The sequence below is a fragment of the Pipistrellus kuhlii genome, unplaced genomic scaffold (assembly GCF_014108245.1).
Source record: "Pipistrellus kuhlii isolate mPipKuh1 unplaced genomic scaffold, mPipKuh1.p scaffold_m20_p_22, whole genome shotgun sequence".
In the NCBI taxonomy this organism is placed as follows: Eukaryota; Metazoa; Chordata; class Mammalia; order Chiroptera; family Vespertilionidae; genus Pipistrellus; species Pipistrellus kuhlii.
Window position 1 is genome coordinate 5,808,412 of NW_023425521.1, and position 27,807 is coordinate 5,836,218.

General features: G+C 60.9%; 3 protein-coding genes across 6 annotated transcripts; 2 read left to right on the forward strand and 1 right to left on the reverse strand.

The window, feature by feature from the left end:
* The first annotated feature begins 37 nt into the window (after positions 1-37).
* NT5C3B (5'-nucleotidase, cytosolic IIIB) lies at positions 38-26,848 on the forward strand. 3 transcript variants are annotated; one of them, XM_045586269.1, is made up of 11 exons: positions 38-110; positions 292-390; positions 953-1,022; positions 1,113-1,159; positions 3,178-3,263; positions 4,748-4,837; positions 5,949-6,111; positions 7,284-7,484; positions 8,662-8,797; positions 11,747-11,759; positions 26,837-26,848. In XM_045586269.1, the coding sequence occupies exons 1-9, from the start codon at positions 99-101 to the stop codon at positions 8,794-8,796; spliced, it is 903 nt and encodes a 300-aa protein (XP_045442225.1). In that variant the 5' UTR covers positions 38-98; the 3' UTR covers position 8,797; positions 11,747-11,759; positions 26,837-26,848. The 3 variants fall into 3 exon arrangements, with proteins under 3 accessions (XP_045442225.1, XP_045442223.1, XP_036307397.1); XM_045586267.1 differs by lacking the exons at positions 11,747-11,759; positions 26,837-26,848 and adding an exon at positions 23,209-23,221 and having other exon boundaries at positions 42-110; positions 8,662-8,810; XM_036451504.2 differs by lacking the exons at positions 11,747-11,759; positions 26,837-26,848 and having other exon boundaries at positions 42-110; positions 8,662-9,118.
* FKBP10 (FKBP prolyl isomerase 10) lies at positions 10,958-19,688 on the reverse strand. Of its 2 annotated transcripts, none has more exons than XM_036451307.2 (10): positions 19,265-19,688; positions 16,652-16,842; positions 15,706-15,895; positions 15,445-15,590; positions 14,592-14,781; positions 14,301-14,446; positions 13,615-13,807; positions 13,159-13,301; positions 12,804-12,967; positions 10,958-11,953 (listed from the first exon to the last, which is right to left on the reverse strand). In XM_036451307.2, the coding sequence occupies exons 1-10, from the start codon at positions 19,504-19,506 to the stop codon at positions 11,768-11,770; spliced, it is 1,791 nt and encodes a 596-aa protein (XP_036307200.2). In that variant the 5' UTR covers positions 19,507-19,688; the 3' UTR covers positions 10,958-11,767. The 2 variants fall into 2 exon arrangements, with proteins under 2 accessions (XP_036307200.2, XP_036307198.1); XM_036451305.2 differs by having other exon boundaries at positions 16,697-16,842; positions 19,265-19,684.
* Positions 20,602-27,763, forward strand: P3H4 (prolyl 3-hydroxylase family member 4 (inactive)). Its single transcript, XM_036451308.2, has 8 exons — positions 20,602-21,162; positions 21,362-21,514; positions 21,632-21,803; positions 22,497-22,625; positions 24,250-24,395; positions 25,242-25,325; positions 26,868-27,012; positions 27,365-27,763. Exons 1-8 carry the CDS (start codon positions 20,680-20,682, stop codon positions 27,385-27,387), a joined length of 1,335 nt encoding a protein of 444 aa, XP_036307201.1. The 5' UTR covers positions 20,602-20,679; the 3' UTR covers positions 27,388-27,763.
* Positions 27,764-27,807: the final 44 nt, after the last annotated feature.

The following is a 27,807-nucleotide window of genomic DNA, read 5'->3' on the forward strand; positions in this document are numbered from 1 at the left end:
GCCCCCGCAGGCCCCGCCCGGTGCGCTCCGGGGCGGGACGGGCCTGCGCAGTGCGGCGGCGGGGCGGGCACGGCGGCCGGCGGCCGGCGGCGGGCACCATGGCGGAGGAGGTGAGGCGGGAGGGACCGGCCCGCGAGGCGCGGGCCCCGACCCCCCGGGCGCGCCGAGGCCTCCAGCGGGGCGCCCGGGCCCGCCGCGGCCAGTAGCGCCCCAGCCCGGCCGGAGCCCCCGCTGCACCCCCGCTGCCCTCGGGCCCGGCGCCGGGGTCACCGTTCTCTGGGTCTCGGGCAGGTGCGCCCCCTGATGAAGGCCACGGTCCTGATGCGGCAGCCCGGGCGGGTGCAGGAGATCGTGGGCGCCCTCCGCAGGGGCGGGCGGGACCGCCTGCAGGTACCGCGGGGCTGGGGGCGGGCGCGGGGGGCGCGGGGCGTCCTGCCGAGGAGCCGCCCGTCTGGCTGCGGCACCTGCAAGCCCTCAGCCTCTAGGAATGGCCCGGGGCCTGGGGCAAGCGGGTGGGTTCGCCCGTTTGGGGAAGAGCCCCCCCTGCTCTGCAGGGTCGTGCTGCTTCCTCTGATGGGGCAGAAAGCACCCACCCAGACCCTGGGCCTCTTTCCCCACACTCCCCAGCGCGGCGGGCTCCCCAGGAAACCGCCAATGTGGAGGGAGATGGGCCCTGAAGGAAGGGCCTGGGGCGCCCAGATGGGTGCTATTGAAAGAGCCCAAGGGATCGTGATTCTTAGCACTCCCTTCCGCCTACCCCAGGTTGGGCCCCCTGAGGGTTAGCGCTGAGCTACTGGGATTAGGCCTCCCTCCCTCCGGAGCCCTCCCTGACCCCCCATCTGGACGCTGAGCCCTCGGACTTTCATCATCATCCTCCTCCAGGCGGCGGCGGCGGAGGCGGGGCCACCCCAGGAGGAGCCCCCCTAGGCGTCATCTCTCTCTTGCATTTCAGGTCATTTCTGACTTTGACAGGACCCTGAGCAGATTTGCCTATAACGGGAAGCCCTGCCCTTCTTCCTACAGTAAGTCAGTCCCCTGCCAGCTTGCCTTGTTGGGCCCGACAGGGCGATGGCTTCTGAGGGGGGAGTGAAGGGAGCTTTGTGTTTTTGCAGATATTCTGGACGACAGCAAGATCATCAGCGAGGAGTGCCGGGAGAAGGTGAGCTCGCCCCTCCTCCGCTCAGCATTGCTGTCCTGTGTTACTTCGCGTGGCTCCTGCTTAGGATCGGAGAGTCCAGATGCGGCGCCCCCGGGCCAGCCGGCCTCCCAGACCTTCGAAGACGAAGGGAACGTTTTTTGGTGTTCTTTCGCTCAGGGGGACCTGTGTTAGTACATTGGGAGAGCTTCTCCGTGTTGGCCAAGACAGATGGTTCCTGGCAGGGGGACCTGACCCTGGGCGGGGGAATGCCTCGGGCCAACCCAGAGTGTGTGGGTTCTTGACTTAGTGCAGGAAAAACTTCACAGCACCAATCAGTGAATGGAGCGTCGGCCTGCGGACGGAAGGGTCCCAGGTTCGATTCCGGTCAAGGGCATGTGCTTTGGTTGTGGGCACATCCCCTGTTGGGGGTGTGCAGGAGGCAGCTGATTGATGTTTCTCTCTCGTCGAAGTTTCTGACTCTCTATTCCTCTCTCTTCCTCTCTGTAAAAAAAAAAAAAAAAAATCAATTTATATATATATATATATATATATATATATATATATATATATTTAAAGTATTGTGAATTTTATTTTTTTCTATTTTTTTATTATTCTTTTAATATATTTTATTATTGATTTTTTTACAGAGAGGAAGGGAGAGGGATAGAAAGCTAGAAACATCGATGAGAGAAACATCAACCAGCTGCCTCCTGCATACCTCCTACTGGGGATGTGCCCGAAAACCAAGGTACATGCCCTTAACTGGAATCGAACCTGGGACCGTCCAGTTCTCGGACCGATTCTCTATCCACTGAGCCAAACCGGTTTTGGCGATAAAATATATATTAAAAAATAAAAAAGAAAAGAAGCTGGGGACAGTGGAACAAGGAGGGGCTGGGGAAATGAGCCTAGGCTGGGCTGCTTGGCTCACAAAGACATCAGAGAAAAGGGGGCTTTGCGGAGGTTTAGGGGGTTTGCCCGGGATGAACTGCTGCTGCCACCCAGCCCATCGCTGCCCAGGTTGCAAGAAGGGGGAGAGGGGTAGAGCCTGAGGGCTCCTGGCACTGGGTTCTTTTATCTCTCTCTCGTAGGCGGGAATCTTAGGGAGGGTTTCAGTGGAATAGTCATCCCTTTTCTTGGTGTGCTGCTCCAGGTCCTGGTCTCCACCGATGGGCCAGTGTCAGGCAGGGCGTCTGTTAGTCATGGCAGCTGGTCCTGGGTCCCCCGCCTGCTTTTGCTGTCTTCTCGGGCCTGGAGCTGAACTGTAACTGAGGCCTAGACGTTATCTCTAGGGAGGTGACCTTCTGTATCTGCTGTACATTGCTCTTCCGTTTGTTCAGCTGTCTGTTCCCTGCGCCACTTGTCCTGGCTTTCGGGCGTGTCTCAGGATGATAATGGGTAGTTGGAGTTGTGGGTGTTATGCTCATGGTTAGCTATAGAGTTTACAAGAGACTTCAGTGTTCGTTATGTAACCCCACAACTTCAAGAGGGGACTGGATCCATTATTGTCTCCACCTAACAGATGGGAAAGCGGGTTTGGAGACATAGAGCAACTTACCCAAGGACACATGTGCCCTTGAATAGAATTGAACCTGGGACCCGTCAGTCTGCAGGTGGAAACTCTGTCCACTGAGCCAAATCTATCAGGGCAGGAGCTCTCTGTCTTGGTCAGTGTGTGATCTTTGCATTTAACCCCATACACACACACACACACACACACACACACACACATATTAGTGTATGTGTGTATATTTCATTATTGATTTCAGAGAGGAAGGGAGAGGGAGAGATAGAAACATTAATGATGAGAGAGAATCATGGGTCAGCTGCCTCCTACTTGCCCCCTACTGGGGATTGAGCCCACAACCTGGGCATGTGCCCCTACCAGGAATCAAACCGTTACCTTCTGGTTCATAGATCACAGATCAACCACTGAGCCACACCCATCGGCCTGATTTTTTTTTCTTGTGCTGAACAGTAGGACTTTGCTGGGGAAAACCTGAGAGACTAATGGCTTTTCTCTTCTTTGGCTGCCCCAGCTGAAGGCGCTCCTTCACCAATATTACCCAATTGAGATTGACCCACAGCGGACCGCCAAGGAGAAGGCGCCTCATATGGTGGAGTGGTGAGTGGTGGTGAACGCCCTTGCCTTTCCTTGCGGCGGTCTGGCCTGGGAGGGGCTGGTTTTCCAGAGCTTTGATGAGATGACAGACTTCCTTAACTTACTGGATGCTTAACTGAATGCCACAGGCCCAACTAGTAGAACCGATTGTCCAGACACACCTGGAGCTACTGTGACAGCTGCTGGCATGGTGGCCCGCCAAGCATCCTCGGATGAGTTAGAAGCCCCTAGGTGTGGGGGAGTCCATGCTTTGGAAGATAACCTTCCTGTAGAAACCAGTACCCCTGGACAGAGCCCCAGTTCTCCGAGTGAGCTCACGGAGGAAGGGGTTCAGAAGAGCTTTGACTTCAGCAGTTAACTCATCTACCTCTTGTGTCCAAGTCATGTTGCCTTCTCACAGTCTTGTTTTGTGTTTTATTAATCCTCACCCAAGGATATGCTTATTAATTCTAGAGCAGTGGTTCTCAACCTTCCTATTGCCACAACCCTTTAATACATTTCCCCAACCATAAAATTATTTTAGTTGCTACTACATAACTGTACTTTTGCTACTGTTATGAATCGTAATGTAAATGTCTGTGTTTTCCGATGGTCTTAGGCGACCCCTGTGAAAGGGTCGTTCGGCCCCTAAAGGGGTCATGACTCATAGGTTGAGAACGCTGGTCTAGAGCAAGGGGAACGGGGAGAGAGTGAGAGAGAATGTGGATTGGTTATCTTTATTTTTAAAATGTTTTTATTGATTTTTAGATAAGGAATAAGGGAGGCGGGGGGGGGGGAGGGAGAGAGAGAGAAACATCAATGAGAGAGACACATCTATCAGCTGCCTGCTGCACACCTCCTACTGGGGATGGTGCCTACAATCCAGGCATGTGCCCTGACTGGGTATTGAACCCAGAACCTCTTAGTTCATGGGACGATGCTCCATCTACTGAGCCACGCCAGCCAGGCTCCATTGGTTATTTTCTGTATATATCCTGACTAGGGATTGAACCCGCAACCCAGGTATGTGCCTTGACCAGGAAACGAAACTGCAGCCTTTAGGTTTAACGGGATGAAGCTCCAACCAACCGAGCCATGCATGCTGGGCTCACCCTCCTTTTTTTTTTTTTTTTAATATATTTTATTGATTTTTTACAGAGAGGAAGGGAGAAGGATAGAGAGCTAGAAACATCGATGAGAGAGAGTCATCGATCAGCTGCTTCTTGCACACCCCCTACCAGGGATGTGCCTGCAACCCAGGTACATGCCCTTGACCGGAATGGAACCTGGGACCCTTCAGTCCTCAAGCCGACGCTCTATCCGTTGAGCCAAACCGGTTTCAGCTCACCCTCCTTTTTTAAGGACAGCCAGGGTTCTCCAGGAAATGGTTCCGTGGAAACGGATGAGGCCACCTCCATTGTCAGTGCTTTCAGAGGGGACTTGGCCCTGAGAAGGGAAAGGTCATCTTGCTGATCTGAATCGGGGGTCTGCGGGGTGTTTGTGTGTAGGTGGACCAAAGCACACGATCTCCTGTGTCAGCAGAAGATTCAGAAGTCTCAGATAGCCCAGGTGGTCAGAGAGTCCAACGCCATGCTGAGGTAAGCTACGTGCTGTGGGGAACATTGCGAACTGGTTTGCTCACAAAGAGAGGCTGGAAGAGGGAGGAGAGGAGTTAGTTGCTGGGAGTTAGGAGAGACCTGGCGCCATGAAGGGGGAAGGTTTTGCTTTCCCTCTCTGGCTGTGGCTAAAGAATGTCCTACACTTGGGTACTTCCTTGGAAGCAGTCTGCTGGTAGTGTGTGTGTTGTTCTACACTATTTAAAAAATTTTATTTTTACTTATTTATAAATATTATTTTTATTATTTCTGGAAGGGAGAGAGAGATAGAAATATCAGTCATGACAGAGAATCATTGATCAGCTGCCTCCTGCACGCCCCACACTGGGAATCGAGCCCACAACCTGGGCATGTGCTCTGACGGGGAATCGAACCGGCAACCTTTCCAAGCGTGGGACGACGCCCAGTCAGCTGAGCCACATCGATCAGGGCCATGCCGTTTTCTATAAGAGACTTGAGCCAAAACTGGTTTGGCTCAGTGGTAGAGCGTCGGTCTGCGGACTGAAAGGTCCCAGGTTTGATTCTGGTCAAGGGCATGTACGTTGGTTGCGGGCACATCCCCGGTAGGGGGCGTGCAAGAGGCAGCTGGTCGATGTTTCTCTCTCATGGACGTTTCTAGCTCTCTATCCCTCTCCCTTTCGCTCTGTAAAAAATCAATAAAATATAAAAAAAAAAAAAAAAAAAGAGAGAGAGAGAGAGAGAGAGAGAGAGAGAGAGAGAGAGAGACAGACTTGAGCAGCCTTGGGTGTTGGTATCCGTGGGGTCTTAGAGCCAATCCCCCCGCAGATGCTGAGGGACAGCTGTAGTCAAGGGTTGGGGGCATCACAGGTTGTACGTGGATTTCCTGTTGCACAGGGGTCAGCACCTTTCACCCCTGTGTTATTCGGGGTTCAGGTGTAATACAGAGGCAAAAGCAAAAATACACACGCCTGTTCGTACGAAGTTCAGGAAAGCTAATCGGCGCTGGCATGAAGTCAGAATAGGGAAGGCTGGCACCCACTGGGAGGGGCACGGGGGCACGCAGGTCTGGTTGGTGAAATGCAGAGCGGCAGTAGAGGCAGTGCCGTTTCAGAATCTGCTCCTCTCTCTCCAGGGAGGGATACAAGACGTTCTTCAACACCCTCCACCAAAACAACATCCCCCTCTTCATCTTCTCCGCGGGCATCGGCGACGTCCTGGAGGAAATCGTCCGGCAGAGGAAAGTGTTCCACCCCAACATCCACGTGGTGTCCAACTACATGGATTTCGACGAAGATGTGAGCCACGTCAAATCGCTTTGGGCTGGGAGTGGACGTGGGCGGGAGCCACCGGCCAGGGCACTTCACCCTAAACGTTAGCCCTAACCCGGGAGGAGAGGGAGCGGAAGGCGGGCTGGCTTCTGTGTCCGCGGGCAGTCCTCACCTATTTACTTATGCCCTCTAAAGACAGTCACTTTTTTTTTTTTTTTTAAATATATTTTTATTGATTTTTTTACAGAGAGGAAGGGAGAGGGAAGGATAGAGAGTTAGAAACATCGATGAGAGAGAAATATCCATCAGCTGCCTCCTGCACACTTCCCACTGGGGATGTGCCTGCAACCGAGGTACATGCCCTTGACCGGAATCGAACCTGGAATCCTTCAGTCTGCAGGCCAACGCTCTATCCACTGAGCCAAACCAGTCAGAGAAGACAGTTACTTTTGAAGGACCTGCTCTTTGGTGTTTGGCCAACGGCTCTCTGCCATGGGGTCCAGCAGGCCCCACGTCACTGTCACGTCATGCGCCGTCCTGGGTACTCCAGGGCTTGTTTTTCTAGGGCCAGCGGTGGGCTGCTCTGATTTGCCCACGTTCTAACTTTTTCCCCTTAAAACCAGTGGCCGGAATTTCCATGCCTTTGTCCTGTGGCTAATCAGGGAAGGCTTAGTGCACACACAGCCTGAACGGGCTTCATGCTTCCACCAGAGTAGGTGACCAGCCATATTGGATGGCTCCTACCCTGTTTCCCCGAAAATAAGACAGTGTCTTATATTAATTTTTTCTCCCAAAGTCGCGCTAGGTCTTATTTTCGGAGGATGTCTTATTTTCGGGGAAACACGGTCGTTGCGGAAAAGTTTAAACCAGGAACCATAAGCGTTATCATCTGTGGCTGGACGGGCCACACAGCCTCTGTGGCAGCCACCCCCCGCTCCCGGCTCTGCCGTGCCAAAAGCAGCCGCAGGCAGACGGGAACCAACAGGCAGGTGTGTGGGCCAGCAAAACCTAATTTACAAAAATAGGCCACGTTCGACCCGCAGGCCCTCCCTTGCCGACTCCTGGCTTAGACCACAAGGCGGCTTTGGCGTTGCCTGGGGCTTGTAGGATTTCCCTGTCTCTTTGGCAGAGGCAGGGGTACACCGGAGCCGGACGGGTCCCTGGAGCCCTTCGGTGGGTCTCTCTTCTCGGTCCTTCAGGGTTTCCTGCGGGGCTTCAAGGGCCAGCTCATTCACACGTACAACAAGAACAGCTCCGTGTGCAGGAACTCCAGCTACTTCCAGCAGCTGCAGGGCAAGACCAACGTGCTGCTGCTGGGGGACACCATGGGGGACCTCACCATGGCCGACGGCGTTCAGGGCGTGGAGAACATTCTCAAGATCGGCTTCCTCAACGACAAGGTAGGTGGGGGGCCGGGGCCGCCGCCTCCGTGGCTGCTTCCCCCGCAGCTTCTGTCCACGTGCTCACCGGACACCCGTGTGCTGCCCCCGGCACTCAGTATTGGAGGCACAGAGGTAAGACAGGAGGCGTGTTCTTCGGGAGGAAATCCCGAATCTCATAGGAAGATGAGGTAGCCAGCAATGAACGCGCGAGAGCCAGCGCTGAGTGAGTTCAGAGGCAGGGGAATGCCAGGCCCCTCATTGGGGTCCCACTGAGTGCTCAGCGTGTGTGGGGTCATTAACCCCTCAGTCCTCACAGCAGCCGGTGAGGGAGTGACGGCTGCACCATTTTACAGCCGAGGAAGCCGGCGAGGAGGCTGAGTCACCTGCCCGGGGGACGCTGGGGAGGAAGAGGCGGGCTGGTGGCTGGTCCTCCCAAGTCAGACCTGTCGAGCATCACTGCGATGGGAGACGCCGGGTTTCAGGATGCGGGTCCCCAGTTTAGAGAGAAAAACACTCGCACAGAGGCCGGCGGGTGGAAGCAGGACGGCCGGCGGGGGCCGCGGCACGGTGTGGATGGAAGGCTCCCCGCATGCTGGAGCCTGTGGAAATCCAGTCCACGTGGATTAGAGGTCACGTCTGGCTTTTAAGTTTTAATCCTGGTCGCTGACCTTCTGGCCCCAGAGTTTATTGTGGCAGCCTGTGCCCATTGCCATCTGCGGCTCCAAGAGGCAGGCCCTGTGACCTTGAACTCCTCTAGGGCCGTGGTCGGCAAACTCATTAGTCCACAGAGCCAAGTATCAACAGCACGATGACTGAAATTTGAGAGCTAAAATTTTAAAACTTCTAACGCCACTTCTTCAAAATAGACTCGCCCAGGCCATGATATTTTGTGGAAGGGGCCAAAGAGCCGCATGTGGCTCGTGAGCCACAGTTTGCCAACCACGGGTCTAGGGGATCTGTGGCTTGAATGCACTCCTCCCCCCACTCCAGGTGTTTGAGAGGCCAAGGCAGTGGGCAGAGGCGGAGGCCGTGGGCGGAGGCGGTGGGCAGAGGCAGTGGTCGGAGGCGGAGGCGGTGGGCAGAGGCGGAGGCAGAGGCGGTGGGCGGAGGCAGAGGCAGTGGTTGGAGGCGGAGGCAGTGGGCAGAGGGTGGGCATTTCAGGGACTCTCCGTCTCCCCTCCCCCTCCCCGGGCAGGTGGAGGAGCAGCGGGAGCGCTACATGGCCTCCTACGACATTGTGCTGGAGAAGGACGAGACGCTGGACGTGGTCAACGGGCTGCTGCAGCACATCCTGCACCAGGGGGACGGGGTGGAGACGTGGGGCTCCTGAGAGGCGGGCGCAGGGTGAGAGCGGAGGGAGGGGAGCCTCCGGGGGCCGCTCCGAGGTGAGCCTGGTGTGTGCAGAGGGCAGCTCAGGTCATCCCCTTGCTGCTGGGTCCGTACCCTCCCCTCCCCCTTCCCCTGGCACATTCTTGTGAGCTCTCCAAGGCCTGAGGGAGGCCCTGGCAGGTGGGAGGAGCAGAAGCCACTCCAGATGAGTCGGACCTGCAGGCTGTTTGCATTCCGGGGGTCGTGTGGTCCAGGATTCTGGTTTTCGGAAATGTTTAACGTGGGATGCTGTTCTTCAAACAAATCAAATGTGTAAAGTGGATCGAAATAAATGGAGAAACCAGAGCTGTTCTGATTTCGAGGTTTGGGGGGTGGGACAGAGCCTGTACCCGTTGGTCCTGGAGGTGCAGGAACCTCCCAAGAAGCTGCCAGGGATCCACAGAACGTGGTTTGGAAACCTCTGCATTAGCCCAGACGACGCTGTGAGCGCAGCCTGAGGATGTCTGCGGGGGTCGGGATGGCAGGCAGGCAGGAGCAGTTTGCCTTTATTCTGATGCAGCTGGTAAACTGGGAATTCAGTTGGGATCCGCTGGGTCTGGCCAGCCCTGTGTGCAGAGCCCTTTAGAAGTCCCCCCAAGGGGTCCATTGGGGTGTCGATTTTCCCTGATGCCCTTGATTCCTGTCCTTCCTTCCTCTTGCGGATCCAGGGCCACTAAAATGGGTGACGTAAGTGGGGGTGGGCGTGGGACCTCGGACCTGGAGGGAGAAGTCGCTCTGTGGCAAAGCAAACTAGAAGTAGTTTATGTTGTCTTGTCTTGTCTGTTCTTCAAAGTCTTTTCCCTTCTCCCCTCCCTGTTGACTTGGTGAGGAACTAGCTGAGCCCGGCCAGCGTGGCCCAGTGGTTGAGCATCAACCTCTGAACCAGAAGGTCACGGTTCAGTTCTGGTTCAGGCATTGCAGCTCGGTCCCCAGGAGGGGGCGTGTGAGAGGCAGCCTGTCAGATTCTCCCTCCTCATTGATGTTTCTTTCTTCCTCTTCCTTCCTCTCTGAAATCAATAAAAATACTTTTTCGAAAAGAACTAATTGACCTTTCTCTAGGGTGCCTTTTGAAGAAAATGTAGACCCACCACATTACCCTGTGTTTCCTTAGCCTGTCCTCAGACATCCGGCCCCTCACCCTTCCCATGGGTGCCAGGTTATTGGAAATGTTTATCTGGAGGAAAGCCTCGGGTCTGGGGGCTGGATCCTGTGCGGCACCTCCTGTGTGCGCCACTAAACCTCACAGCGACCCGGCAGGTCTAGTCTGCCGGTGGCCAAGGAAGGACCAGGAACGGCCACACCCCATGGCGAGGAGCTAGAGCGAGGGTAGGGTGTTTCTGGCCAAAGGGGGCCTGCATCCTGCCCCCCCGCATGGGTAGGTTTGGGGGAGGAGAGGTTTTCACCTAAGGCTGAGGGTAGCTGGTGTCAGGCCCTGAGGTGCCTCCGGATGCTTTGGGACAGGAAGTGGCCATGGGGAGGTCACGTCTCAGGATCCTGGGCAGGAAGGAAATCTTGAGGGGCAGATCAGTGGCCAGTCCCATCGTTTTCTCTCCTGAGCACCTCCTCCACCCTGGTCCCGGGATGCTCTGGGTCATCCCCATGGCAGGGCAGGTGAGGGCCGATGGCCTGGCTGGTGGCTGCTGCCAACACCTCCCCCAGGACCCGGAGATTCACTCAGTTCCTTTCCTGTGACCAGAGGGAGGACGGGCGGGTGGGAATGGCCTGCAGCCAGGAGCAGGGAGAGGTGGGAATGTCAGTTTTGGGAATGATCTAATGTGAGGGCGGAGTCCGGCCTCTGATTTATCTCTGAGCTTTGTGTGTGGTGTTTGAGGTCACAGACCACGTCTTTCCATTCACTCGGGACAGTGAGGAGACAGGGATCATCTGTCCGCACCTCCCCTGCAGGCCCCTCTCGGTGGTCACCCGCTCCCTGCCCAGGGGCTCCCTGCCCAGGATTAGGGCCGAGGGACTGGACTGGGGAGGCAGGAGGCTCTGGAGGGAGGAGACGGAGACCCAGGGACAGCCTTGCGCTCGGGCGCGGGCGCGGGCATGGCCTGCTCGGTTCCCCTCCTCTCAGTCCTTGGGTCTCAGAGCCTCCCCAGGGAAAGACCACTCCGGAGGCCTCTGGTTGGGTCTTTTATTCGTCACCGAGGAGAAGGAGATCCGACACCAGCTGAGCTCTGAGTGCAGAGCTCTGCCCCTCCCCTCCCCCCGGCCCCAGTGAGCCCTTCCGGGTTTATCTCGGCTCTCAATCATTTCATAGCTCCAAGACCCACCTCCTCACCCTGCCCTTTTATTCCTTCCTCCCCCTCAGCCCCTCAGCCGCCTTCAGGGATGAAAGGTGACACGGCCCAGCCCGGACCTGCAGCTCCCTGAGGTACCCAGCAGCGCTGGGGGGGGGACAGACGGACGGGGACGGCGCAGGGGCAGGGGCCTGGGGTGGTAGGGCTGCTCTCCTGAGGCTCCCCTTCCTCTGGAGCCAGCTGTGGCTGTGGGAGGAAGACGGGGTTCTGCCAGCCCCGGCCCACGCCCCTGGGGAGCTGCCATGACGGGAAGGGGGCAGGCCTGGGGATGGTGAGGAAAAGGACAAACAGGGAGTGTGGGGAAATAGAAATGATTGGCTTGGCCGTGCTCCGTGGTGACGCGGAGGGGCGGGTGGGGGCCAGCAATGGCCCATCCAGCCCCAGCCTCCCCCAGCCCCCAGACTGGCTGTGGCTCCGAAGGAGCTGGTGCGGGGCCGGAGGAGAAGCACGGGGAGAGGTCTGCGCTGTGGATCGTGCTCGGGCTGGTGGGGAGACCGGGCTGTCTCTGACCACTGAGATGCTCTCAGACCTCGTCCCCGCAGAGGGGGGGGGGTGACTGCTGGGCGTCCCCCCTCTGCCCACGGTGCCCGGACGCGGGCGTCGGTGTGGGGCCCGGCCCGGGCTCGGCGCTCACAGCTCCTCGTGAACCCGCTCCTGGTCCTCGTCGGACTTGAGTTTGAGCTCCTCGGCGGTGATCTTGCCGTCCTGGTTGCGGTCCTGGTTCTGGAACATGTCGCCGATGGTCTTGTCCGCGTCCTGCCCCGGCATGAGGCGGCCCTTGCCCTCGCTGACCTGAGCCCTGATGAAGGTGGAGAACTGGGGAAAGGAGAGCGGGGCGGGGGCGGGGGCGTGAGCCTCGTGCCGGAGCAGCTTTGGGGACCTTGGCAAGGGCCCCAGGGGATGCCGAAACCGGCTTGGCTCTGGATATAGCATTGGACTGAAAGGTCCCCGGTTTGATTCCGGTCAAGGACATGTACGTTGGTTGCAGGCACATCCCTGGTAGTGGGTGTGCAGGAGGCAGCTGATAGATGTTTCTCTCTCATCAATGTTTCTACCTCTCTATCCCTCTCCTTCCTCTCTGTAAAAAATCAATAAAATAATGCCGAGACCGGTTTGGCTCAGTGGATAGAGCATCGGCTTGGGGACTGAAAGGTCCCTGGTTCGATTCCGGTCAAGGGCATGTGCCTTGGTTGCGGGCATATCCCCAGTGGGGGGTGTGCAAGAGGCAGCTGATCAATGACTCTCTCTCATTGATGTTTCTAACTCTCTCTCTCCTTTCCTCTCTGTACAAAATCAATAAAATATATTTAAAAAATTAATAAAAAATATATTAAAAAATATATATATATATATATTTTTTTGTTTGTTTGTTTGTTTTTGTTTTGTTTTTTAAAAGGACCCCAGGGGAGGCCAGCCAGCGAGGACGGAGGGGAGGAGCCGGGGCTGGGGTCCTGTGCGGGGCCAGGGCCGCCCGTGTGTGGGAGAGACGCAGGGACAGGAACCGACAGCTCAGGGACCCGGCAGAGGGGCGGGCACACGGGCCCAGACAGAGGGGCGGGCACACGGGCCCAGACAGGAGGGCAGGCATGCACCCGTTCCTGCTAGAGGCCACCCTGCCAGGTGAGGGTGTGGGAAGGGCTCCTGTGAGGGTCGCATCTTCACCCACCTCCTCCGGCGGGACCTCGCCGTCTTTGTTGAGGTCCAGGTCTTCAAACAGGTTGGCGGGCGGGTCCTGGTGCCACACAAACAGGTAGCCTTCGGGCAGCCCCTCCTCCCGGGACATCAGCTCCACCTCGAACAGCAGCACGGCGCTGCCCGGGACCCCGCGGGCTGGCGGGGGGAGAAGGGAGGGCGTCCCGGTCAGGCCAGGGGCTGGGCCTGGCGGTGCAGCCCGCCCGCCCGGGGTGTTCCCAGCTCGCAGGCCTGTCACCCCGCGGGGAGGCTGGAGGGGGCGTGGGTGTTTACGGAACCAGCCGAAAGGGGCCAACGGGGTGGGGGGGTCAGGCCAGACTGCCCCTCACCTCCACTCTCCCCGTGTGCCAGGTGCGGGGGCACCACGAGCTGCCGCCTCTCGCCCACGCACATGCCCTGCAGGCCTGTGTCCAGCCCTTCGATCACCTTGTTGGCCCCCAGAGTGGCCTCCTGGGGGGCCCCGTAGTCGTGCCTGGGGGAGGAGCAGAGTCCCAGGTCAGTGCCCTTCCTCGCCCCACAGTTCACAGCCCTCCGGTGCCCCCCCCCCCCCCCCTCCACGCTGCAGAGTGCGGGGCCGGGCTGAGAAGACACCCTTCTCATCCTGCCATTGCCCCTAAGACGTGGCCTCGAGGGCTCAGCTCCCCTGCGGCTAGCTCCACCCTCCCTTCCCCTCTCTGCCCTTATGCTCCCCCATGGATGGGAACTTACGGAGAAGGAAGGGGGTGCTATATGGAGGTCTCCCCTCCCCTAGTCCCACCCACCCGCCCCGCCCCGCCCAGACCCACGAGGAGAAGAGCCGGGTGCCGTCCAGCAGGGAGCAGTTGTAGTGGTAGCGCACGAAGTCCCCGGACTTGGCGGTCTCGTTGCAGGCCTCGGCCGGCCGGCTCAGGGTCCTGATCTCCACGGGGTCCGCGGGGTTATGGAAGTCGATGACGTGGACGTCGAATATCAGCACGGCCGAGCCAGGGATCTTGTCTCCTGGGACCAGAACGGGGAGAGGGTCAGCGTGGCGTCTGGGGGGGTGGTGGGGGTGGTGGGGGTGGAGCCTCAGGGTCTCCGTGAACCTGCCCTGGGGTCTCCCGCGAGAATGGGGTGGGCTGTTTGTCCACATAATCAGGTCTCCTCGGGGGCAGGGGAGGGAGGGGGCCTGCCAGTGAGAAAGCCCTCATACCGTGCAGCTCCGGGTTCCTCACCTGCTGGCCAGGGCGACGAGTCCCATTGTATAGGCGAGGACGCCGAGGCGTCCAACAGAGCTGGGCCTCAGCTCCGGGCCTCTGCTCCCCAGGGCTCTGGGGTTCCCGCCCTCCCATAACCACCCCCTCCCCGCACTCAGCGCACGTCCCCAGGAGGGGAGAGAGGTGGGGGCACTGCCCGGGGGAGAGGATGGAGTCGGTGTGGCAGGACCGTGCGGGTGGCCGGTGTTGTGAGGCGCGGAGGGGTTCAGGGGAGGCGCGGAGGGACCCAGGCCTACCGGTCCCGTTCTCCCCGTAGGCCAGGTGCGGGGGGATGGTGATCCGCCGGCGCTCGCCCACGCAGGCGCCCTGCAGCCCCTGGTCCATGCCCGGGATGATGTAGCCCTGCCCCACGTAGGTGTTGTACGTGTGGTTGCGGGAGTAGCTGCCGGGCAAGGTGGGGAGGCCAGCGAGGGAGTCAGGGCGGCCCCTGCCCCGGCCGACAGCGCAGAGCGCCCCCGGGAGGCGGGGGGACCCCAGCTCCTTGCCTCCCGCCCAGCCCCAGCCTCCAGGCTCGGGCCGCCCCGGACCTGGAGTCGAAGAGGGTGCCGTCCATCAGCGAGCCGTTGTAGTGGTAGCGCATGAAGTCCCCGGCCGCCGCCCTCCGGACGCAGCCCGGCGGGAGCTCCAGCGTCTCCAGCTGCACCGCGTCCTTGGGGTTGTGGACGTCGATGAGCAGCACGTGGAAGACCAGGGAGGCCTGCGGGGGGATCACAGTCCCTGGGGACGGGACAGGCTTCAACCATACGGGTGGGGAGCAAGCCCGGCTCCTCCGGGACCCAGGAGGGCCTCTGGGTGCCAGCCCTGCTCCCCTGGGCCTTTCCCTGGCCCTCACAGCCCTGCTCCTGGCTCCCCCTGTGAGGCCGGAGCTGGGTACGTCCCCGGGGCCCCCCATCAGCTTGTACGGGCCTTTGTGTGAATCAGAACACAACCCCCTGCCGAAGCCGGTTTGGCTCAGTGGATAGAGTGTTGGCCTGCGGACTGAAGGGTCCCAGGTTCGATTCCTGTCAAGGGCATGTGCCTTGGTTGCGGGCACATCCCCGGTAGGAGGTGTGCAGGAGGCAGCTGATCGATGATTCTCTCTCATCGATGTTTCTGGCTCTCTATCCCTCTATCCCTCTCTCTTCCTCTCTGTAAAAAAAAAAAAAAAAAAAAAAAAATATATATATATATATATATATATATATATATATATATATATATATACACACACACACACACACACATATTAAAAAAAAGAAAAAAGAACACAGCCCCCTTCTGAACGAGAGGACCACCGAGGGCTGGATTTCACTCCCAGGCGCCTCCTCGGCGGGTGCCCTGTGCGGTACGCACCCCGGACGTGTGTGCTGCAGCCGCTTCGGAGAACGCCCGTGCCCTTACCGTAGCCCTTCTCGCCGTAGGCCAGGAACGGCGGGATGATGATCTTCCTTCTCTCCCCAGGGCACATGCTCAGCAGCCCCTGGTCCATGCCCTTGATGAGCCAGCCAGAGCCCACGTAGGTGTCGTAGGTGCCGCCCCGGCTGTAGCTGCGGAGAGGGAGGCAGGGGCGATGCCGCCGGAGGAGGGAGGACAGACCCCGGACGCCCCCCCCCCCCCCCCCCCCGAGCCCGGGTCCCCGGCGCCCCGGCCCGCCGCCCTCACCTGCTGTCGAAGGCGGTGCCGTCCAGCAGCGTGCCGTTGTAGTGGTAGCGGACGAAGTCGCTGTCCTGGACCATGCGGGGGCAGCGGGGCGGCCGCAGCAGCGTGCTCACCTGCACGGTGTCCTCCTTGTTCCACACGTCCAGCAGGACCACGTCGAAGTAGAGGGTGGCGTCCGGGGGGATGAGGCCCGCTGTGAGGGCCGGGCGGCGGGCGCTCACGCTGGTGCAGCCCCCGGCATCCTGCTTGGCCTTCCCCTCCTCATCTCTGGTTTCCCTCCTTCCCAGCCCTCCTCACCCACACCGCTGCTGCCGCCCAGCCTCCTCACCCACACCGCTGCTGCCATCCCCCGGCCCGGGCCCAGCCTCCTCACCCACACCGCTGCTGCCATCCCCCGGCCCGGGCCCAGCCTCCTCACCCACACCGCTGCTGCCATCCCCCACCCGGGGCCCAGCCTCCTCACCCACACCGCTGCCGCCGCCCAGGCCCCTCACCCACACCGCTGCTGCCGCCCAGCCCCCTCACCCACACCGCTGCTGCCATCCCCCACCCGGGGCCCAGCCTCCTCACCCACACCGCTGCCGCCGCCCAGCCCTCCTCACCCACACCGCTGCTGCCATCCCCCGGCCCGGGCCCAGCCCCCTCACCCACACCGCTGCTGCCATCCCCCACCCGGGGCCCAGCCTCCTCACCCACGCCGATGCTGCCATCCCCCGGCCCGGGCCCAGCCCCCTCACCCACACCGCTGCTGCCATCCCCCACCCGGGGCCCAGCCTCCTCACCCACACCGCTGCCGCCGCCCAGCCCTCCTCACCCACACCGCTGCTGCCATCCCCCACCCGGGGCCCAGCCTCCTCACCCACGCCGATGCTGCCATCCCCCGGCCCGGGCCCAGCCCCCTCACCCACACCGCTGCTGCCATCCCCCACCCGGGGCCCAGCCTCCTCACCCACGCCGATGCTGCCATCCCCCGGCCCGGGCCCAGCCTCCTCACCCACGCCGATGCTGCCGTAGCCGAGGTGGGGCGGCACGATGAGGCGTCTGCGCTCGTTGACACACATGCCCATGAGGCCGCGGTCCATGCCGGTTATGAGACGTCCCACCCCCACCACGATGGCCACCAACGTGCTGCGGTCATAGCTGGGGGACGGAGGGGACAGAAGGGATACAGCGGGTCCGGGTGTGCACAGGTGAGGGTGCACACAGCCAGGTGCTCCCCTCGGCGCACCGTCACATACAGGCCGAGGTACACGCGCACACACACACACACACACGCGCACACGCGCATACGCATGCACAAGCCCCTCTGTACACAGGTGTAGATCAGCATGCTCCTCACCTCCCTCGGAGTCAGCCACAACCCCCCCCTCATGTAAGAGGCTGGCAGTTACAAAAAGCCAGTCTCCTCCCTTCCCCCCCCCCCTGGAGCCCGGGGCTCTCCTACCCCCGGGAGAGGGCTGGGCGCCGGCGCCTGCTGCTCTCTGTTGGCAGCAAAGGCGCGCTCAGCGCTGCATGGAGGCGAAGAGGAGCATCTATGGAGCCGTTAGCGTGTGCCGGGGACATGCCTGGTGGTGATCTTATTTAATTCCTTCCCCGTGAGGCAGGCACGACTGTTTTCATTTTTCTTCCGAGTCGAAGTCACTCACTCAAGGTCACGGCTAACATGTGGTATGCGCCCACGCCAAAGCCCCGTTTGTGCCTCCGCACCAGGGACTCACTCCGCCAAGGAGGAAAGGAAGGGGCAGCAGGGCTGGTGGGGGTACGGATTGGTTTTAGCTCTGAAAGAGCCTACTCTAAAAGTGCCATGGCTTGTATTTATTTTAGTACTGTTTTTTCCTTTTGTTTTCAGAAGTTAGGGAGGCTGGGGGATTGACCGAAGGGGGCCACGGGTTGTGAACGTTTTCCAGAATCAGCCTGGCTCTCCCGAGTCCCCACCAGGGAAGTCGTCGCCCAATGCACCCCTCCCCCACCCCCACCCGCCCCTCCACCCTGCTCCTGGCGGTCAGGGGCTGTGCTCCCAGCTACCGCCTGCTCCTCGCTTTGCCTACTGAGCAGGTTTTATGACGGGAGGCTGCTGTGAGGGCCCCCGGCACCAGCTAAGCATCATCAGGGCCTCTGCTTCTCCCAGATCGAGGCTGATGAGTCTTGAACCTTTCGGACTTCCAGGCACTGAGTCAAGTCCACTTTCATTCATCGCCTGGAGTCCTCTCATCAGTCTTAGGAAGGAGGGACTGGACTTTTTCAGATGGTTTGTGATCTCTATGTTTCAGATAAATCCAGCAAAGCTTTAAGAGGCAGCCTTTCTTATCCATGGCCACGGCCTGGCTTGGAAACCAGGGTCTCGGACCCTGGAGTTTGTGTTCTTACAATACACAGCCCACCCCCAAAGCCGTGGCCGCCATTTCCCGTGGGAGGAGCTGTGTTTGGGGGGAGGGTCTAAGAAGCACTGACTTCTTGGGGTGTGGTGGGGGGTTGTGAGTGTGTGTGTCACGGAGACCTATGGTTTAACCAAGACTGACAAGCAGCCCCGCCCTGCCCCCACCAACAAAAGTGGATTAGCGCCGGAGCCGGGTTGGCTCGGTGGATAGAGCGTCGGCCTGCAGACTAACGGGCCCCGGGTTCAATTCCGGTCAAAGAGCATGTACCTCGGTCGCAGGCTGTTGGAGTCCCACCCTGGTTGGGAGGCAACCAATCGGTGTGTCTCTCTCATGTCATGTTTCTGTCTCTCTGCCTCTCCCCCTCCCTTCCATTCTCTCTAGAAATCAATGGAAACAGTATTCCTGGGTTTGGGGGGAAATGTGGACTTGTCGGAGCAGAAGCCAGCCTCTGGAACGCCACGGCTGGCAAGATGGGTGGCAGCCCTGGCCGGGTGGCAGGAACTAAGATGGAGGGAGGTGGGGGTGCAGGTAGCCCTGGAGAGGGAGGGATACACTCCCCCCTCCCCGGGAGCCTGGGACAGCAGGCCGGACATGTGGACAGCTGTGGTCCCTACCGCCCAGATTCACCCAACCTCATTATAACGCAGCTGCTTGGCCGCTGGCTGCTGCTAACAGCCACCCCCACCCGCAAAAGAAAGTTCTCCCTCTTCTCTGACCACAGCGGCACTGAAACCCGCAGATGGAAGCCGAAGGGAGTCAGGGTGGGTGGGAACGGAGGGGTCCCAGGCTGCTCACATGCACCAGGGACCACGCTCTTCCCCCCAACCCTGTAGGCTTAGAACAGCCCCCTCCTCCTGTCCCTAAATAAAGGGCTGGAAAGAGAGCAGTTCACCTTGACTTTCAAGCTCTTTGGGGGGAGTTTGGGGAGCTCGAAACCAGGATCCTCGGAGAGGCAAAGGTTTGAAATTGAGAGCAGAAGACACATCCCTGGGGAGATAGATGGGTGTCTGGGAGACCAGCCCCACCCCCACCCAAGGCGCTGTGTACGGGGTTTGAGGGGGATCAGGGGATGCAGAATGCAGACACGGCTTAACGGGGCACCCAGGGGACCCCAGGAACTAAGGGCGCCCGGCTGCGGGGGAAGAGGAGCAGGGAGCCTGCCCCCCCCCTCCCGGCCCGTTTACCTGGAGTCAAACTTCTTGCCGTCCTCGAACGTGCCGTTGTAGTGGTAGCGCACGAAGTCCCCGCGCTGCACCTCCCGGGGGCAGGCCTTGGGGATGTGGTACCGCTCGATGACCACGTCTTCCAGGGGGCCCCCGGCCGGGCTGGCGCGGCCCAGGCCCCTGCCCACGGCCAGGGCCAGCAGCAGCAGCGGCAGCAGCATCCGGGGCGGCGGGGGGCGCCGGAGGGAGCGGCCGCGGGACATGGTGCCCGGAGCGGGGATGGCCCGGGGCGGGGATGGATGGCCCGGAGCGGGGATGGATGGCCCAGAGCGGGGTTGGATGGCCGGGAGCGGGGATGGCCGGCGCAGAGGGAGGGCGAACAGGAGAGGCTCCGCTCCCGGCCTTGGCTCCCCCTCTTCCTGTCTCCACTCCCACCCCGCCCGGCGGGTCCACGTGGAATGGGGGCGGGGGCGGTGAGCTGGCAGCCGGCGGGGGTGGGCTGGGAGGAGGGGGCCCGGCGGGAGCCCTGGGGACCGGGAAGGCGCCACAAAGGGCTCCAGACTCCCCCCGTTCACCCCCACCCGGGGCGAGAGGCCTGGCCGGGGCGGGAGGGAGGGAGGCTGCGGAAAGATGAGAAGTGGGAGCTGACTCCAAACCCAAAAAAAGAAAAGAAAAAGTTGTGTTGGTGTGTTTTCCCCCTTGGAGCCCCCGGGGTCCTAACGCCGGACCGCCGGACCGAGGCATCCCTTGCTCCTTTCGCTGGCACCCCCAAACCAGAAGCCTCTTCTGGGGAGGCTACAGAATCCGAGGGTGTCTCGGGGCTCCCCCATCCCTACTGTCCCAGGACGAGGAGATAACTTTGTTCTGCAAAACCTGGGCTGCCCGGGCTTCCTGTCGGGGGATGGAGGAGGGGGCGGAGTGGAGGGTGAGCCGGGCAAGACCAGGTGTGGCCTGCCCGCTGCGGGATGGGGGGACACTGGGATGGGGGGTCACTGGGAGCGACCCCTTCGTGACTGGGGGTGCGGCGTGTGCCAGAGGGGCGCTGTGATGGGCGGAAAGCCCGGCCCCAGGGCGCGGGCAGCCTAGAGGGCGGTGGCACATCCCTCACGATCCTAAGGTGGGTGGACAGTGTGGAGAGGAGCTTTCTGGGCTCCCCATCCTTAAGGGGAGCGTCCCCCCATCTGTCGAGGGAAAAGCCTAAGAACAGGGGGGCGGGCTACGTAGAGGACTCGGGACCCCATGGCGCCCACCGAAAAGAGGGGAGACGCAGCCCTCTGGCCCTCCGGGGACCTGACCGAGGCCACGACCCTGCAGGAGGCCCGAGGCCCGGCGCTAAGACCCAGCGGGCACGCCGGCCCGGCCCCTGCCCCGCCCGCCCGCCCCCAGGCCCGGCCCGGACAGCGCGCGGCTGGAGAGCCGCGGGCGGCGGCGCGGGGATGGGGCGGGCGGCCTGGGCGCTGCTGTGGCTGCTGCTGGGCGGCTCGGCGGCGCAGTACGAGAAGTACAGCTTCCGGGGCTTCCCGCCCGAGGACCTGATGCCGCTGGCCGCCGCCTACGGGCACGCGCTGGAGCAGTACGAGGGCGAGAGCTGGCGCGAGAGCGCGCGCTACCTGGAGGCGGCGCTGCGGCTGCACCGGCTGCTGCGCGACAGCGAGGCCTTCTGCCACGCCGACTGCAGCGGGGCGCCCGCGCCCGGCCCCGCCGCCGCCCCCGGGCCCCCGCCCGGCCCCGCCGGGGGCCCCGGCGACGAGTGGGCCCGCGAGCTGCGGCTCTTCGGCCGCGTCCTGGAGCGCGCCGCCTGCCTGCGGCGCTGCAAGCGCACGCTGCCCGCCTTCCAGGTGCCCTACCCGCCGCGCCAGCTGCTGCGCGACTTCCAGAGCCGCCGGCCATACCAGTACCTGCACTACGCGCACTTCAAGGTGGGCGCCGCCCCCGTCCCCCCGCCCCGGCCCCATCGGCCCCATCGGGCAGCGGGCGTCGGGTGTCCCGTCGGGTGCCCCGTCGGGTGCGGCGGAGCAGTGGGTGACACCGGTCCCTAAGCCCCTGGTGCGTTCACTCCCGGGCGGCGGGCTCAGGCCCCGCTGACCCACCCTGACCCCGCCCCGCCCCGCCCCGCAGGCTAACCGGCTGGAGAAGGCGCTGGCGGCGGCCTACACCTTCCTGCAGAAGAACCCCAAGCACGAGCTGACCACCAAGTATCTCAGCTACTACCGCGGCCTGCTGGACGCCGCCGAGGAGCCCCTCACCGACCTGGAGGCGCAGCCCTACGAGGTGGGTGCAAGGGGAGGGCTGGCCCTGAGGCTCCTCCCCCACCCCCCCACCCCTAGGACTTGGGGAGGAAGGGAGTTGGGGGAGGGGGTGCCTGACCCTCCCCTCGCTGCCCTCCAGGCCGTGTTCCTCCGGGCGGTGAAGCTCTACAACAGCGGGGACTTCCGCAGCAGCACGGAGGACATGGAGCGCGCCCTGGCCGAGTACCTGGCCACCTTTGCGCGGTGCCTGGCCGGCTGCGAGGGGGCCCACGAGCAGGTGGACTTCAAGGACTTCTACCCCGCCATAGCAGGTACCCCGCCCCAGCCCGGGGGCGTCCTTCCGGCCACCACGGGGTCGGCCCGGAGCAGCTCCCACCCCTTCACACAGCTATGGAGCGCCTACCCAGGGCTGGGGAGGCGGTCGGAGTCCTCCGGTCCCCGGGAGTGCGGAGGGTGCAGGCAGCTCAGAGAGGCGGACCGGGTAACGGATCCCCCGCCACTGGGTGCAGAGGGCTGCAGTCTGGAGCGGCCAGGGTGCTGGGCCCCGGGGGAGAGAGGCCGTGACATCCCAGAAGGGCCTGGGAGGTGGGGTTCACAGGCTTTGGGGCAGAGGTCAATGCAGGTGCAAAGGTGCCCCCCCCACGCCCGCCCCAGATGGGAAACAACAGCCCAGCAGCTTGTGGCCAGAAATCACACCTAGTCCCTAACTGCAGGGGCCCCTCAGGGCTGTCTGAGCTTTTTAATCTGGGTGTCAGTGAGGCTCCCACACCTCACCTGCCACCCTCCCGGAGAGCCGAGCTGTGGGTGTCCGTCAGCCCTGTCCGCAGTAGTCTGTCTCCCTCAGCATCGCTTATCCCAGCCGCCAGGTCTCCGGTGATGGCAGCGGCTCTGCAGGCAGCGCTGGGGGGTGGGGGGGGCGTCTTCTGCGTCACCCCCTTGGTGGGACGGAGCTGTTCAGCACACCACCAGCGTCTCACCCCAGCTTCTCCCCAACCCCCGCCCAGATATTTTCGCAGAATCCCTGCAGTGCAAGGTGGACTGTGAGGCCAACCTGACCCCCAACGTGGGCGGCTACTTCGTGGAGAAGTTCGTGGCCACCATGTATCACTACCTGCAGTTTGCCTACTACAAGCGTGAGCCTCCTGAGGGCTGAGGGTGGGTGGGGAGCGGAGAGCACTGCGCTGGGAGCATCACAGAGTCAGGGGGAGCTGTTCCTCAGAGTTCAGGGCTATTGGGGGGGGGGGCCCTCGATCAGGTGGGGGTGGGGCGGGTGAGAGGCTGAGGGAGAGACAGGGAGCAGCCTCAGGGTCAGTGACTAGCTAGCCCACGGCTGCACCGCACCTGACAGTTTACCAAGCCCTGTCACATCCATTTATCTCACTTTATCCTCTCACCCACCTCCTGCAGAGGACATTGCTGGGCCCATTTTTCTTTTTCTTTTTTCTTTCTTTTAAAAAAATATATATTTTATTGATTTTTTACAGAGAGAAAGGAAGAGGGATAGAGAGTTAGAAACATCAATGAGAGAGAAACATCGACCAGCTGCCTCTTGCACACCCGCTACTGGGGATGTGCCCGCAACCAGAGTACATGCCCTTGACGGGAATTGAACCCGGGACCTTTTAGTCCGTAGGTTGGCACTCAGTGGATACACTGAGCCAAACTGGTTTCGGCTGGACCCATTTTTCAGATGTGGACACTGAGGCTTACATAGAGGGCCCGGGGCCGTTAGTCACAAAGCTAATAAGACGTAGCACCAGAGCCCTGGCCGGTGTGGCTCAGATGGTTGTGCGTCAACCTATGTGCCAAAAGGTTGCTGGTTCAATTCCAGGTCAGGGCACAGGCCCAGGTTTTGGGTTTGATCCCCAGTATGGGGTGTGTGATTGATGTTTTGGTCTCACATAGTTATTTCTCTCTCTCACTCTCCCTTTGTCACTAAAAATAATATAAAATATTTTTTTAAATCTTATGAAAAATGAAGTACCCCCAGGACTTAAGGCTTCCCTCACTTGAGGGAAATCCTGGCCCCAAGTGGGGGCTGCGATGGACAATCTCTAGGGTTCCTGCAATGCAGAGATGCCAAGATTCAGACAGAAGCCGGAGGTGGAGTGGAGGGGCCGCCCACCAGGAGCCAGGAGAACGCTAGTCGGTTTGGCTCAGTGGGTGAAGCGTCGGCCTGTGGACTGAAGGGTGAAGGGTCCCCGGTTGGATTCCCATCAGGAGCACATGCCCAGTTTGCCGGCTCAATCCCCAGTAGGGAGCATGCAGGAGGCAGCCAGTCAATGGTTCTCTCTCATCATTGATGTTTCTATCTCTCCCTCCCTTTCCCTTCCTTTTTGAAATCAATAAAAATATATTTCACACACACACACACAGCAGCCAGGAGACCCCTCATGGGTCCAGTTGGCTAAGAGATTGAGGGCAACACACTGGCCTCTCATTCCCCTCTGCATCATTCTACAGCGGTGCGACCTCTCTGTGCCTTGAATTTCTCATCTGTAAAATGGAAATGACAGCGACGTTGAGTCTTAAATGAGGGCCTGGCCCACATCAAGTGCCCAGTACATCCTAGCTTGCATTATTGTTGGGTGGGGTGAGACGCCCCAAGGTATTCTGGGAGACAGCTGAGGCACTGGTCTGAAGAGGGAGATAGGAGAGAGTGGGTGAGAGGGGGTCACCCCTAAAGGTGGAGGGGGGTGGGGTCACCCCTAAAGGTGGGCGGTGCAGGGCCACTCCTCACCCCTCCTCTGTCCGCAGTGAACGACGTGCGCCAGGCTGCCCGCAGCGCCGCCAGCTACATGCTCTTCGACCCCGAGGACGGCGTCATGCAGCAGAACCTGGTGTACTACCGCTTCCACCGGGCCCGCTGGGGCCTGCAGGAGGAGGACTTCCAGCCCCGGGAGGTGGGCCTTGCCTTCCAGGCCCTCAGGGGACCGTGTGGTTTGGTTAAAAAAAAAAAAAAAAAAAAAAAAAATTCTGGCTTCCTCAGAAGGCAGCATGGAAAGTGAAAAAAATATGGGTTGTGATTGGGGTCCTGGGTTCAAATCCAGCCCCGTCAGCTTTGTGGTCCTGGGAACACCGCTGACCCTTTCCTCACCGGCAAGATGGGGCTGGTCCTCCTCGCCGTACCAGCACCCCCTGGGGGGTGGGAGGTATACAAATGCCTGTTGGCTCCCGCCCGCTCCCTTCACACCCTCATCACCCTCTGCTTCCCCAGGGACCTCCCAGCCTGGGCCAACTGAGAAACCCCTTAGGAGCCTGGGGCAACCCTGGCAGATGTGGGGCACGTGGTCCTACTGTCCATGTCCTCTGAGGGGCAGACACTGCGAACCAGAGGAGGCGCTCTTTCCCGCAGAGCCCTCAGAATCCTCCTTTTTAAAATATATTTTATTGACTTTTTACAGAGAGGATGGAGAGAGAGAGTTAGAAACATCGATGAGAGAGAAACATCTATCAGCTGCCTCCTGCACGCCCCCTCCTGGGAATGTGCCCGCAACCAAGGCACATGCCACTGACTGGAATCGAACCTGGGACGGTTGAGTCCACAGGCTGACGCTCTATCCCATGAGCCAAACCGGTTTTGGCCCTCAGAAGCCTTCTTAACCGGCTCTCCCAGCAGCTTCAGTGGGAGCGGATACCCGTCCGGGCTCCTGAGCTGGAAAAGGGCCAGAGGGCCCACATCCCAGGGGTCTGGCTCCCCCTCCTCCGGCAGTGGGGCCCAGCTCCCCTCCCTCTCCTCCTCCTCCCAGGAGGCCACGCTCTACCACAACCAGACGGCCGAGCTGCGGGAGCTGCTGGAGTTCGCGCACCTGTACCTGCAGTCCGATGATGAGGTGAGCGGCCCCCGCCCTCAGGGCTGGGTGAGGATGGAGACCCCTGGGCCCCTTTGCCAACCCTCAGCTCCCGGCAGCCCGCTGCTGTGAAGCAGGACGCTCCTGTCCCTTAATGCACCTGCCCTCCCTCCCCACTCCGTGCTCTCCTGCCCCTTCTCTGTACGTCTGAGCCGGGCTTCTCCTGGGCCCAGCTCAGGCAGCGCCCCCTCCGGGAAGCCGGGCGGCGTGCCCTGGCTCTGTCTTCCAGGCGTGCAATGCCGACGCTGGCCCTCCCTGCCTCCCTGGACCGGGACTGACTTGCAGCCCTGGTCCATCTCAGCCCCAGCCCCCTCTCCAGCCAGTCTCCTAGGGGCTGTGACCCAGGATGGGGGACCAGGTTACTCCCAGCCCCCCCACAGCGCCTGGGACAGCGGAGCTGGCGCCCAGAAACTGAGTTTGAATGAACCAGGGAAGGAAGGAAGGAGTACAGGACACCAGGAAGGAATGATTCTGAATGAGGGTTTGAGGGTGAATGCTCTCAGGTGTCCTCTTTTTTAAAAATACCTTATTGTTCTTTTACAGAGAGGGATGGAGAGTTAGAAACAGATGAGATAGAAACATCGATCAGCTGCCTCCTGCACACCCCCCACTGGGGATGTGCCTGCAACCAAGGTACATGCCCTTGACCAGAATCGAACCTGGGACCTTTCAGTCTGCAGGCCAACACACTATCCACTGAGCCAAACCGGTTAGGGCGCTCAGGGCTTCTTCACTCCCTGCTTTGTTCAGGCCCCGTGCCCCCACGTGGGACACGGGGCTGGGTCTACACTCTGAGTAGCCACGTTGGTGCTGGTCAGACGTGGTCCTCCACTTCCCAAGTGGGCCCCCTCCGGGCAGGTCATAGGTAACCCTGCAACGTTCATCTCTTCATCCTCTGGGGGTGGGGGGCAATAGCCCCCTAACCCCGCTCAGTGACAGTGACACGAGATCAGGTCTGTAAGGCACTTAGTCCGGAGCTGGCACGTAGGTTGTAGGTGCTCAGCAGGTAGCAGCCGTGTTGATTGCTGTTTGCCAGACACCGGGTTTGGGCCTGGGCTCAGTGGATGGAAGGCACAGCCCCCGGCAGCAGGGGGAGGCACAGATCCCGCTCCCTGTGGGAGAGGCCAGCAGGGGGCACCAGAGGACGCCTGACCCGGCCATGGTCACATCGAAGGCTGCATCCTGGCGCTGGAGGGATGAACAAGGCACGGGCAGACCCAGTTCCTGGCTGGGAACAGCACAGGCAGGCGGTGTGCACGGCTAGCAGCGTCCTCGGGTTTTTATACTCAGCAGGAGGCTGCAGAGAGGGGGAAGCGTCTGCTAGCCCTGACTCTGCTGGTGGAGCCCCAGGTGCCAGTGCGGGGCGGGGGCGGCTGGGGAACAGGACGGTAGGAGAAACCCTCCTATCATCCCTGTGTGAGATCCTGAGACAGATGGGGTGGGCGGGCCCCTTGGCCCGGACGGCACTGATGCCGGCTTGTGCCTTCTGTGACCCGGTCTGTCCCTGCCCTGGGGCTTCTCTAGATGGAGCTGGAGGAGACCAGACCGCCCGTGGAGCCCGAGGACCACCCCTCCGACGCCGAGTTTGAGGGGGAGGGGGACTACGAGGAGGGCATCTACGCCGACTGGTGGCAGGAGCTGGACGCCAAGGGTGATGAGGCTGAGGCTGGTCAGTGACTTAGCCGTGATGGGGGCGGGGATGCAGCCTGGGGGGAAGGTTGGGGACGGAGGGGTCCAGGCACTGGGCTACAGAGGCGGGGGGATGGGATGTATGTTGGGTGCTGGGACCCACCTCCTTTGGGGGCTTCCTGTCTGTTGGCAACCTCTGTGGGGGGGGCATCCTTCCTGGGATCAGGGGTCCGCTGAGACCTGTTCCTGGGGAGCCTCGCGCCTGCCTGCCCCACCGCCCCGTAGAATGGCACCCAGACACCTGTTGGGAGGGGCGGGGGCTCACCCCAGTGCGCGCTCTCTCTCTCTCTCTCTCTCTCTCTCTCTCTCTCTCTCTCTCTCTCTCTTTGCAGAGCCGGAGCCTGAGCTAGCATGAGAAGAGGGCCACCCCTGCACCTCACAAGAACTTGGGGAGCCTGGGCCCCACGGGACCACCCTCACCAGCCTGGGCAGCAGCAAGACTATTTATTAAAAGTGTAGAATGGACATAGCTGGCCAGGCCCATCCTGTCCCCCCCCGAGAGCGTGGCTCCCGGCCCCCCTGCCTCCTCGCCGGTCTCTGGACCCCAGGAGGGCCGTGCTGCAGCTGCTCCTTCCTCCCCTGGGGGAGGCGATGCCAGCGTCTCTGGTCGGGGCCTCGGCCTGAATTTCAGAGCTAGCGGAGGGGCGCTGGCACCATGGAGAGCGCTGGCCCAGGCGGCCGGCGGTGCCTGGCACACTGGCCACAGCGCTCAATAAACGTTTCTTGTTGAAGGAATTGCAAGGCCTGGCCCCAGCTGGTTTGGCTCAGTGGATAG

What these genes read in the sequence shown, in the direction of transcription:
- NT5C3B (XM_045586269.1), top strand. An exon ending in GAGTCCAACGCCATGCTGAG is followed by an intron (nt 4,838 to 5,948) that starts GTAAGCTACGTG and finishes CTCTCTCTCCAG; the next exon opens with GGAGGGATACAAGACGTTCT. An exon ending in ACATGGATTTCGACGAAGAT is followed by an intron (nt 6,112 to 7,283) that starts GTGAGCCACGTC and finishes TCGGTCCTTCAG; the next exon opens with GGTTTCCTGCGGGGCTTCAA.
- FKBP10 (XM_036451307.2), bottom strand. Translation starts at nt 19,506, where the DNA reads ATGTCCCGCGGCCGCTCCCTCCGGCGCCCCCCGCCGCCCCGGATGCTG. An exon ending in GGCACCCTCTTCGACTCCAG is followed by an intron (nt 14,447 to 14,591) that starts GTCCGGGGCGGC and finishes CTTGCCCGGCAG; the next exon opens with CTACTCCCGCAACCACACGT. An exon ending in GGCACCCGGCTCTTCTCCTC is followed by an intron (nt 13,302 to 13,614) that starts GTGGGTCTGGGC and finishes CTCCTCCCCCAG; the next exon opens with GCACGACTACGGGGCCCCCC.
- P3H4 (XM_036451308.2), top strand. Translation starts at nt 20,680, where the DNA reads ATGGGGCGGGCGGCCTGGGCGCTGCTGTGGCTGCTGCTGGGCGGCTCG. An exon ending in ACCTGCAGTCCGATGATGAG is followed by an intron (nt 25,326 to 26,867) that starts GTGAGCGGCCCC and finishes GGGCTTCTCTAG; the next exon opens with ATGGAGCTGGAGGAGACCAG. An exon ending in GGGTGATGAGGCTGAGGCTG is followed by an intron (nt 27,013 to 27,364) that starts GTCAGTGACTTA and finishes CTCTCTTTGCAG; the next exon opens with AGCCGGAGCCTGAGCTAGCA.